Below are 12,935 nucleotides of genomic sequence, written 5' to 3'. Positions count from 1 at the left end.
TGTAATGTTAAATTAAAGTTTTAAAATTCAGAGAATTTGCAACTACCTACAACAAATTGCTATAGATAGTTTAAAATTCTCTGAATTTTAAAACTTTAATGTAACAATGTTATAGGTAGTTTAAATTCTCTGAATTTTAAAACTTTAATGTAAAAATAATATAAACCTGTTCTGAATAGTACTCACTATACTGAACTTATTTTTGTTTTACACTAGAACGTTTAAAAAAGAGTAATATGCCCTTCATATATGAATCAATCCGAAAATATGGAACGCCATAGCTGACTTATGTGGCTATTTTATATGTAGATGGTGCTTTATTATATTATGCTGTGGTTATTTCATGTGAAGATGGTGCTTTATTATATGAAGATGGTGCTTTATTATATGAAGATGGTGCCTTATTATATGAAGGTGGTGCTTTATTATATGAAGATGGTGCTTTTTTATGTGAAGATGGTGCTTTATTATATGAAGATGGTGCTTTATTATATGAAGGTGGTGCCTTATTATATGAAGATGGTGCTTTTTTATGTGATGATGGTGCTTTGTTATATGAAGATGGTGCTTTATTATATGAAGATGGTGTTTTTTTATGTGATGGTGCTTTTTAATGTGAAGATTATCACTCGGAACTTTATTTTTGAAGACTGAGTTAAACATTTATTATCTCGAAATTTTGAAACTAGAACAAAATTGATACAGTTAAAATCCATTTAATACACAATTGCTAGTTTCTCTTTTTTAGCATAATAAGTATTTATGTTACGAGCTGAACTGTACGACTTAATCTCAACTGAATTGACAAATATGATTAATTGAATAATACAATATTTTGTCAGTATTTCTTGACATTTTACTTTTGCCTTTACCACTTATAAAAGGGCTTTCTTTGAGCTATATTATAGTATAGTAGACCTTTCCCTGTGACTTAATTTCCCTTACTTTCTCTTCAAGTCAAATCCTATCACCTATAGCTAGGGCATCAGTCTGTTTAAAATCAGATCCTCAATCCGTTCCTTTATTTGTTTTTTTTTTATGATGTTTTGTTTTGAAACACTCAGAATGTGAGCTCTTCCTCAAACTCACCACTTAGGTTAAAGAGGAACGGTCATCAATGACGAAGACCGACTGGGCGATGACAATAACAAAATCAAAGTACTGAAAAACTGACGGGAGTTGATTTTGTCGATGTTTATTTATTTTAAAATCAATGATATGTAATTTTGCATGACAAGTACATATAGTTTCTAATTTGTATTTGAATTACGCACATTTTTATAATATGAATTTTTGGACTTTTTCGACAAGAATGTCGAGAAACCCCCATATGAATCATCTTAAATAATATTCAAAGATAAAATTAATTTAATCAAACTATGTATCAGTAATAGAAATATTTCTCGAAATTTGTATGGATCCAAGCAATATTGAACTCCATAGTCTCGTTCAACCAAACGCTCGGCTGACACCGTAAATCTCCGACTCTCTGCTTGTCGGAGATTTACGGAGACAGCCGAGCGTCGAGTTGAACGATACTATATTGAACTCTGGCATAGGAATACTTAAATGGTTATCTCAGTATTCAAAAATAAGAGGAGTTCCGAGTGACCACCTTCACATTAAAAAGCACCATCATATAAAAAAGCACCTCATATAATAAAGCACCATCTTCACATAAAAAAGCACCTTCACATAAAAAAGCATCATCACATAAAAAAGCACCATCTTCATATAATAAAGCACCATCTTCATATAGAAAAGCACCACCTTCATATAATAAAGCACCACCTTCATATAATAAAGCACCATCTTCATATAATAAAGCATCATCTTCATATAATAAAGCACCATCTTCATATAATAAAGCACCACCTTCATATAATAAAGCACCATCTTCACATGAAATAGGCACATAAGGCAGCTATAGCGTTCCATACTAAAACCACATTTTTACAGAATATGTGCGGTAAGGTATATGTGTAGGGGCATTTTTAAAGCAAAGTTAAGCAACTTTCTACATCGAAATATTAAAGATAAAAAATCTAATTTGCTGTTAGATAATATCTGAAGAAATCATGCCATGCCCATGGGCTTCAAAGTAATCTTTAAAAAGTATGTTTTTTTTAAATTGTAAAGATTGAAAATCCCTTTAATATCACACCAAGATAAAAAAATAATCAAACTTTCCTTCTATTAGATATGGATTTACGGTCGTTATACACTAAATACCAAATCAACCTTGATCTTAAACTCCAAGTTCTTCACTCCATTATTATAACTCTGGGCATCCTGACACGGTGTTCATATTCTGATGTGGATTTATATACTGATGTATAGTTTATATTATGGTTTGGGTTTATTTTCTGACAAGAGGTTTGTAGGAGATTTATAAAACAAGAGAGCATGTCGCGCAAACAACCTCAATAAATATTATTGTGTGTGCTGGCTATCGGTCTGGGTTTACCTACCAAGACACCCTCCCCTTCCTCATCCTCATCTACACATTCAGGACTCAAGTCTTAATCGAACGGAAAATACAGTCCAAAACCAAAATATGTTTGAAATACATATCTCTACAACAGCACAAAGCGCTTTGCGCTATTGTGGAGACCTGTATTTTGATCAGATTGTCAACAACCAATCCAACAAAACACATTCTATTTTCTATAAATTATCTTTTCCACTACGAACATTTACCGTTTTAGATCGGCATTATGAAAATCAATTCAAGACACTAACAATTATTCATTTATTAAACGTCGCTTTTATCGTTTATATCCTCATGTGTACATATCATAAATGTTATCTCAGTTTTTCTTAGCTAGACACGTAGATTACGTAAAATATTCCTTCTATCACAATAATCAAAAAACTTTAAAGTTCGATGTTTGTGGCCATTTTAAGACTATTTTAATCTCCCAGTAGAGAAGAGCTCTGTAAAAAAAAACGTATGGGAAATACTAAAATTTTAAAAATTAAATGTTTGGATTTGTTCTTTACTAAAGAATATAGATTATGACAATATAAATCATCTCCGAAATATTAGGGTAGATTGTAGACCACCCAGCCTCCTAGTGCCCATCCCTTTTTATTCCTATATATTCGAACACTCCCTAAACAACGCAAAGAATTTCGTCTCTGAATGTATGTAATTACGGAGCCGGGTTCTTAGGGGTGATTGTAAGAAGATAAACCCGAATCGATCAGCAAAAAAATCGAACTGATAAACTCAAAGAAATGGATACCGCCACTCCACGCCACACGAGTCTTGTTACCGTAACATTGACCTTGAGCATTGTTCAAACTTATCTATCTTAAGAATTCGAAGCACATGAAATGGCATTTATTGTAGATTTATGTACAGCCAACGCTGTTATAAGTTCTGCTTTTCTCTCCAACCTGCAACAAGTAATGAATCTATTTTTAGCGTTAGCGGATGCTTTTTCTAATTTCTTGCACCTGTCGAAAGCCATTTATAATTCGGTGCAGCTGCAATAACTTCAAAGTGTTAATAGGTAAATCTGTAAGTTTGTTTACGATCTGACAATTATGGAGTATTATAACACATTGAAATGCAACATTACATTAAAAGAGATATTTGATTGATAATTTTTTGGAACGGGAATGATGTTTGGGCTCGGATTACGCAATTGAATCACAGCGGGATAAAAAGATTTTTGTAAGATATTTCTTTCACTAACGGGTGAGCAAATGCTTTTTCCTTCAAATATATTCTATTGTTAACACTCTAAGAGAGAGAGAGAGAGAGAGAGAGAGAGAGAGAGAGATAGAGAGAGAGAGAGAGAGAGATGTCCTATTCATAACAATTCTTATATTGAAGAATCAGGAAAGGCGACAAAGTAACATTTATTTGTAAATCTCTACATATTTAACATAAAGACAACACAGAGTAGACGAACAATTAAATGAAGTCCTAATAATAGATCACAGGTCCACACTGAATGAGCTGGGGCGGTAATTACCGCCCCTTGCAATTCTAATTTAAAAGTTATTGCCCACTGCTATAATCTAACGTAACTGCTTTAGAAATTGTTAAGTCAAGCAAATCAACGTTTCTGTAGTAGTTTAAAACAACCTAAAATAACCATACATACTAGAACATACTAATAATATATTTACAATAGGCACAAGATATATATAACAAATAACTTTTATGAAAAATAATTCTCTTATGTATTTCATTCTACACGCACTTCGCTTCTCGTTTAATCTTGCTCGCACTCCCAAGTTCTCGCACACATCCAAATAAATAAAAAGTGACATGACTATTCACATCGGACGTATTCACGAAAAACGCATTTAAGTTTTGGGTCTGTTCCAATTTTTGAATTCACTTTAGTCATTAAGAAACGCTAAAACTTTTCAATAACATTCAACAAATGTTATATAATTCCTAGAGTTTTGAGATAAAATTACGAGAACACACGAGTGGTGATGTCGGGGTCAAAGGTTACATCCGGTTACTGACAGTTGGCATGCGGATGAAGGTTACATATTTCTGGTATGATGAATTTGCGCAACAGGTGAATACAGACATGATGCACACAACAGGTGAATAAAGACATGATGCACACAACACAAACATAAATTGCGTTGCTCAAAGCTTGTTTGTAAAATTAAAAACGGTGTTTGAACTATGGCCCCGACATTTTTGCAGTTCTGCACGACGCTGTCTTTGATATTTAAAGGTTACGTTATTCATTGAAAAAGTAAAAGCAGAACGTAAAACAGTACATGGCGTATAGTGAATCACGTCGAAATCTTGTCTAACGCCGGTGGACGTTGATTGTTACCATGGGACGGTTGTTACCGTCTGTGATGGTCACTTGGGACTCCTTGGTTACGACTACCTTTCTGACGTCATGACTCTGTGTTATGGAATAGCGTTTTTGTTGCTGTGGTTTAAGCGGTGCCTCAACAAATAACTTCCCCTCCTCTCCAATGTACGCCGTTATGGCGGACTGGTCCACCGATTCGGGTAATTCGTACTCTTTATTGAACTCCTTATGAAGAGTGCGACCTGATAATTTTTCTTCGTGTTCTGCATGTACAATTAATTTCCGTTCAGCAGTTTTTACGACAATTTCTTCTGGTTTGAACTCACCGACGTCGACACTTAGCCGTAACTTGCGCGTGCCGTCTGGCTCCGTTATGATCGGATTTTTGACGGGTGTGGCAATTTCTAGTGGTTTGGAGAAAGGCGCCACCTGGTTGTTGGCATTTGGTGTAGGTGAGACAGGGGTCACTATCGGAGTGCTAGAGGGTTGGTGCTGTATCGGAAGAGTAGTCTCCCTTTCAATCAGAATCTGTCCTTTTGTAGGCCCATCCACAGTCAAAATCCCGTCCCTACTTAGCACACATTGCATCTTCTCCTGATCCACATTGTTAGGTATGTCTACCTGTCGGCTGTACTCACGACTGACCGAAGCCTTTGTGGATTTTTCCTCGTGTTTTGCAGAAACAAATAATTTGTTGTCCTGTACCTTAACTTGAATTTCCTCTGGTCGGAATTCAGAAACATCAAATCTCACTTTAAACCTTTGTCCCGTTCCGTCGCTTTCAAACATTGAGTTCATGGTGTCCATGTTATTGTCTATCCCCACGTGATTACCAATACTTCCGTTCCCAATGTGATTATCGGTGGGTTTTAATGTAAAGAAGTCCTTACGGATTTTTTCAAATTCGTCGTCCCACTCCTTCCTGCGTTTTTCCATGCGTACTTCCATATCCTCCCAAGATTTGACTTGTCTGTCCTGGAATGTCATTTCGTCTTTTTTCACAGGAACCTGCAGCTCGGATCGAAACTTGGCCATACTTATAAAGAGCGCACACCCCGGGCTTTTTGATAAGTCGACGTACGGAGCGTGTTTCTGTTTTTCCTCTCGATCTAGAAAAAAGATAACACTCAGCTGATAGATTCTGTGGGTTTGAACTGATACTGTGTTCATCCAGACGTTTAGTCATAGGTCAAGTGTTTGTTCTTTGCCAAAGATAATACTTATTCAATTAACAGACATTTATACATGCATAACGCATGAAAAATGAAAAAAATATTACACGTATTTAATTTTAACCTTCACAAAATTTATCACCAGTTTATCAATATAATTCTTAGTACCTGAAAATTTACTTACCAAAAACCAGATTCTGAAATAGACAAACGCTTTTTCACAGCTAGTTGATAAGGAATCCGAACTGAATGCTAACACTCGTCAGAGAAAGTAGTGGCTTGGTGTGTTCTACACTGACAGCCGCTCTCTGGAGGAGAATTCCTCGCGCGGGGAATCAGCATCCCCGACGGAGGAATGCCAAGAATTCAGCCGTCCACTCATTCACAAAATACACGGCGCTTAGTCATCGCGCGAAAGTGACGTAATTACTATGTCATATCGAGATGAATATAGATGCAAGGGCAACTCTAATCTCGCCAGAACATTGTCAAAAATTGGGTGCCTCCCGAATTTTATCTGATTTCAGTAATAGAGTAAAACATCTTCTGTTTGCTTCCTGAAGATAACGTGTTGATTGAACGTAGAGGAGAGAGATGTACATATTCTTAGCAGTCAGAGAAATTTTAATGCAGAGATTGTATTTAGGAACTGCCATGGTTATTTTAAGACCTTAAGAGGTACATACCAACAACTTTATTATTATTATTTTGGCGGTTTTTAAATTATCAATTATTACTTATTTACTCGGTTATTGCGCTCTAGACCAATTGAGAACAGACCTTTAGAAATTTTGAACTTTAAAAGTTCAACGGATAGTGATCGACTCTTGTTTGACCAGGTTTGCAATATGAATGGTGGATTTTAAAACAAGTAATCTATTCTTATCATCTTCTGCTAAAACTATACCGGGATTCTAAACAATCTTCACGTTCTATTTCATACATTTCCACTGATATATCATGACTGGTGAATATATGCGGTGCTGACGGACGACGGGTGTAAAAGGGGTGACGTGTTCATTGGGTTTAAATGGCACGTTATAATGCCCGGCGGCGTGGGTTAAATATTGAACGCCTCATTTGCTTTATGGGAATAACATTAATGTTATGGGAGTACATTTTAACTACATCATTACATGATGATCTACTTCGACTTACATGTTTATCACCAAAGTATCAGAATATATGATAAATGATACAGAGTTAAACGTCAAAACTGGCAGTTTGAGCCTTATATTATTAATACCGCGTAAGCAGATAGGGTAACGGCTCATTTAAAATAAAACACAATTTCATACATTATTTAAATGTATGTACAAATAATTAGCAGCTATAATGCTTAAAATATCTGATAAGATTAAAATGAGTTCTCATACTGAAATCGACACGTTGATAAAACACTGCATACATGTACCTAACAGAGTTATCGTTCGTTATCCGCTAGGGTCCCCGTGAGAAATACCCTTCCGGTCAGGACCGTAGCAATAGACAGTGGCTATAAATAGCCACCGTCTAAAAAGTATAATTACCAGCACTTACGTATGTTATGAGTGGTGTACCATAGGATACTGTAAACCAACTTCGCGTGCTAGAAATTTTCGCGAGGTTAGTGAGAGCCTTGTCATCGCGAATATTTCTCGCCGCGAACCCATCCTTTGTTTATAGTTTTTATAACCATACATGTCTGGATAAGGCTTGGTCGCGAACATAAGTCGTCGCGAACCAGTTTATTGGCAGTTAATCGCGAAATAAAGTCGCCGCGAATAAAAACTGGTTTACAGTATGTAGGGGCCGGCCTTCCATATTTTAAACTGATTAAGGAATAAGGGATCATTCTTTGAGTCACGTATTAGGAGGTGATCAAATACGGTCGAAATGATCAAATGACAGCGCCTGTATTTGACCACCTCCTAAAATTCAAAAAGTGATTCCTTAATACTTATATCTATATAATTTTCAGCAATTGTACGATCAAATATTTAAAATAATAGTTATTGTTAAAATGCATTGGACAATACGTTACAAAATCTATTTATAGTGTTATCACAGGAAAAGACACTGGAAAATGTAAATATGTAACATACAAGTTGTACAACATCTACATGTAAAAAGTATGGACGGGCCGCTTGGGAAGTAGATATAAACTTGTTCCTTAAAAGGTATTTTGCATTTTCTTTGAATTTTTTGAATAAAATTCTTTGCATTTGCATGGTTGGTTAGTGATGTAAGTTATTTACTTACACATAATGTATTTTCCACAATACAAATGACTGTCAAGATGTGATGAGTAAAACATGAATACCACAGAAACCTTGGATAATCCTCAGTAATAAAACATACAGAATGTGGATCATTTCAAAAAGACACTGGACAGGTCTTCGCGGGCATGTTAAGGCTTCCCGATGGATTTTACTATAGCATTGAATCATGATTTTTTGAAGTATACACTCTCATAACTGCCGCGGTGTGTGCATACAAATTGAGTAACGCGCGTTAGCGCGTTATGAAAATTTGTATGCACACACCGCGGCAGTTATGAGAGTGTATACTTCAAAAAATCATGATTTAATGCTTATATTTACATTTTTTAACTTCTTGCCTTGTCTGCAAATGTGAATTATACATTAAAATTCCGATCTTATCCTAAGGGTAAGTTAACATTAATGGAAGAGCCACAGTAACAGCCACAAGCGTGAACTTTGATTTTCGCTTGTGACGTTGCAGTTTACAGCGTTCAACGTTTGTGACGTCATAATAAAACTCGTCAATTTGACCTTTGACTACTTGTTGCATTTAGAGGCATTTAAACATCACGGAATTTAATGGAAAAACACAGTAGAATGTAAATATAGCGATGTGTAGAAAGTCACTTGTCTGTACTTCATACGATATGACGTCATAATTAACTTGTCACGATCTGCATTCCGGTCGATAGTTTTCAGGGAATGTATCTCAACGTTAAAAGTGAATTACATCAAACCACTATAAAACCGCACGTTTCCTTTACATAGATACTGCCGTTAATGCTAGACATACAGAATTCACTCATATCAAAAACCAGTATCAAATAATCGGCAGTTGTAAAGCTTCGTTATAAGTAAAAGACTATTTATAAACTAGTGGTTTGGAGACTCTCCCTGCTACGTGTAAACAACTGAATGAAGAAATTTTAATGCAAGTAAAACCAGCTTGGCGCAGGTGAAAGATCAACACAATTTTAGAATATTTTACGTAAAATTGGTAGAGAATATAAGTAACAATGTGAATCGTGCTACGGAAACATACGGATTAACCCCAATTTTTTGTAAATCGCTTTGGATTAGTAAAAATGTGCATTATTTTGATGATTTTCTGGAATGTTTCAACAATATCTTCCATAAACGAAATAGCTATTTCTTTCCCGAGCAAGAACTTCAAAGTATATGACTTAACAAAGAATTGTTCTTAAAAATATGTATGATTTAATGTCATTAATCACCTGCGCCGATGCGATTTAAAAAGATAATTTGCAATATTAGGATTCGCCCGTCACGTGATTACAAAGAACATATGACGTCACAAAATGCATCAAATATAATGTTTAACATCGGTGTCAATAAATGTAACATATATTTTAAGAAATACTCCCGGTCAAAGTATTTTTGCGGTGATTCAAATAATATAGTTTTCCAGCCGTATTTTAGCATCGGGACGCCTTAACATTGCTGCGTTCATCTAACCTCAGCTATACAGGAAACAGCAATTTTTGTAATTCAGAAATTCCGTTATAACAAAACCTTGACACTGTGAAAATGTAACATATTGGAAGCCATCTGCAACTCAAATCTTGAAACAATGATTAACTTTTAAATCTAAAATACCCTACTGAAGAGTGAATCAACATAGATGCAGTAATGTGTATTTAATAATAATTAGATAATATTTTAAATTATGTATTTTAGCAAATAACGAATACGTGATTCTTTTGTGAATGCAATGAGAGAGTGACAATATGCGCAGATTTTTTAAGAGCACACACTGACGGTATTGTTCTATTTTAAACACACTGGAAACTTTGTCCTATAAAGCTATTTACTGTTTAAAACTGTAATACATCTCTAAGCATGGACTAAAGCAATGAGGACAAAACTATCAACTAACGTTACAGTTTATGATGAATATAAAATTTATTGTTTGATATATGAAATGGTTATAAGAATAGTCAGACAAGACTCATATGAACTTTAAAAAACTTTACAAGATACTGCCGAAACCAAAGAGGAATAACTGATGTTAATTCAGAATTAACGGTTTTTCGGGGAAGAAACTTTAGCGATTGTCTGAAACAGATACACCATCCGAAAACTTCTTCCCCAAAACAGAATTTGATACCATTAACAGTGCATATACAAAATTGTTCTGTTGAAGGAACCCACGGGTAAGGTTTCGGTATCGGTGAGGAATTCTCTAAAATACGGAAAGTAGAAAGAGGCTTCAAATTAAATATAATTACAGCAACGGAAAAACGTTGCAATAATCGTTCTGGCGACAAGTTGTAACGCCAATTATTTTTAAGAGGTGGACATATCGGGTCTCTGTAAACTAACCTCTAAAGAGTTATTAGGACACAATTTCACGAGCAAAGCTTCTAAAGGCTATATTATCTTCGAATATAATCAGCAAATTTGCTAGCAATCACTTGTGATAGAAGTAGAGATGTCATTTCGAGTACTTCACCCAATTTAAGCATATTTGATAAAATCAGCAAATCTGTTGTAAACAAATTTAATTGCGATATCATATTAGTCAAATACAACATGTGTTTGCTGCTTTCTTTCATTCTTTTTCCCTCACTATGAGCGTACATATCCTCTTAGTTTTCGGGTTCCTGTGTGTGATTCCATCAAGCTGTTTGTCTATTCTTACTGATGGGGAAATTCAGAACGGCACGCTATCAGATGATTCAGTGGATTCAAAGACCGATGTCTTCAGACAATTGTTGAACCAGGAGACTCTCATTCGAATGTCTCTGGTGAAGAACGTTCATAGTCTCATGAAAGATATGGTCGAGATGAAAGAAAGCATGTCAACTAGCAACAAACGACTCAATGATGCGGAGAAAGAAATCTCAAGCTTAATAAATGAGGTACAGTTACTGAAAACCGAGAACCAGAAATTGAAAGAAGAAGCTGTAAAATTTCACGAAGAGTTCAAAACTGCTGACAGTAAGTTTAGTGAAATAGAAGGGAATTTTACAAAGGTTTCAATCAGCCTTTCACAAGATGAAAGACACATGAATGAAATATTTGAAGAATTCGAGAAAAATACATCTACGATTCTAAATGACATCAAGATAGAGGTACGTTATCTTTCTTTGACGTTATTGGACTTAAATAAACATACCATGGAAATAAATGAATCTATTCCAAATCTCATAGAAAGCAAATTCACTGAATATTCCACCATCGTGGATAGATCTGTTAATGATATAAACAACAAGTTGCTCAGTTCAAAGGATTATCAAGAACAAATGGTGTATAATTTGTCTTCATTGGGAAATGACCAATCCAGCCTAATGAACATAATCTCAGGTAATTTATCAATTTTTTGTTGGAAAACTATGACTGAATGGAATTGCATACTTTAGTATTTAAAACTGTAACTTCAATCAAAGCGGATATTAAGCAATCATAGAGACGGACATTTTAAGTCAGTTACATGTATTGATAATATTTTGACTACATTCAATTTTATGAATTAATTTGCATCCGTGTCTCTTAAGATAAACTGAACAACACTATAACCTCCATCAAAGCGGATGTTGAGCAATCCCAGAAGTCCCAGTTGAAGTTGGCGGCTGCTGTGTCATCACTTGAGGTTTTCAGAATGAATACTAGTATGTCCCTGATGAACAGTTGTGGTACGTTGCATATTATTTTGATACTTCACACGTTTATTGCTTTCGTTATCAGTTGGTTTCCTTATCTCATTGACTATGTTTTTAAACAATATATCTTTCCAATTACAGAAACGGTTTTACAAAAATTATATTCATGTAATACCATTAAAATTAAAAACTTTCTTTTTAAGTACAAATCGTTAATTTTATAACAATATTAGAAACATTATTTCTGAGATTTTCAACAAGGGTTTGACAGGTCTTATTCCTAACACGTGTCTTTATAAATTGCTAACAGTGCGAATAGTGAAACATACTTTGCTCTTTTTGTATTTTTTCAATTTTTTATGCAAATCACTGTACAATGCACATCTTGTTTCAGCTTCAAAGACGAGTGTGGGTTTCACAGTCGGGGTGACGAGTTCGTCTAGTAGCTGGAATGGAGGCATCTTGGTATACCCTCACGTCGTCACCAATATTGGAAACGGATACAGTCCTAGCACCGGAAAATTCACCGCCCCCACGGACGGGACATACGTCTTCTTTATCACTGTCAATGCGTACGGCAGTAATAATATATATCTAGATATTGTTCATAATGGTTCAAGAAAGGTCAGAACAATGTCCCACAGCTCTGCGAGCTACCAAACGGGAACAAACATGGCGGTGCTTCCGTTATACAAAGGGGACTCTGTCTGGGTCGTCTATTGGAGTGGGAAAGGTTATTACGCTTATGCTGTTCCCGTTACGACCTTTTCTGGTTTTCTTCTGTTTTGAAATTGAAGTTGACAAAAACTGGTAATATTTAAAATTCCACCTATTAAAAGCTGTTGTAATACATGTACATGTATATTGATTCTTTTGACTACAAGATTTTTATATTCAGTAATATTTTTTATTTGCTTTTCTTCTTTTGTTTGTGTTTATATGCATATTATTTCACTCAATGTGTTCTGTTTTTTCTCACCCCACTAAAAAACATAAAAACAAACTTTCACACCATTGTGAATTATCATATATCTATTCTTTCATGTTTATTGTATGTAAAAAATTGTTGAGATTCCAAAAGAAATGTAGTATGTA

The 12,935-nt window shown here is 35.0% G+C and overlaps 2 protein-coding genes across 2 annotated transcripts; one reads left to right on the top strand and one right to left on the bottom strand.

Moving 5' to 3' along the window:
• Positions 1-4,609: 4,609 nt before the first annotated feature.
• On the bottom strand, positions 4,610-6,300 carry LOC105336351 (major egg antigen). Its single transcript, XM_034446978.2, has 2 exons — positions 6,159-6,300; positions 4,610-5,911 (listed from the first exon to the last, which is right to left on the bottom strand). The coding sequence occupies exon 2, from the start codon at positions 5,835-5,837 to the stop codon at positions 4,791-4,793; it is 1,047 nt and encodes a 348-aa protein (XP_034302869.2). The 5' UTR covers positions 5,838-5,911; positions 6,159-6,300; the 3' UTR covers positions 4,610-4,790.
• Positions 6,301-10,763: 4,463 nt separating this feature from the next.
• Positions 10,764-12,712, top strand: LOC117681621 (multimerin-1-like). Its single transcript, XM_034446941.2, has 3 exons — positions 10,764-11,544; positions 11,736-11,873; positions 12,235-12,712. Exons 1-3 carry the CDS (start codon positions 10,809-10,811, stop codon positions 12,627-12,629), a joined length of 1,269 nt encoding a protein of 422 aa, XP_034302832.2. The 5' UTR covers positions 10,764-10,808; the 3' UTR covers positions 12,630-12,712.
• The last annotated feature ends 223 nt before the right edge of the window (positions 12,713-12,935 follow it).

This window comes from Magallana gigas, chromosome 5, assembly GCF_963853765.1.
Source record: "Magallana gigas chromosome 5, xbMagGiga1.1, whole genome shotgun sequence".
Taxonomy (NCBI): Eukaryota; Metazoa; Mollusca; class Bivalvia; order Ostreida; family Ostreidae; genus Magallana; species Magallana gigas.
Note: the sequence above shows the minus strand (reverse complement) of the source record. Positions and strands in the feature narration are given on the sequence as shown.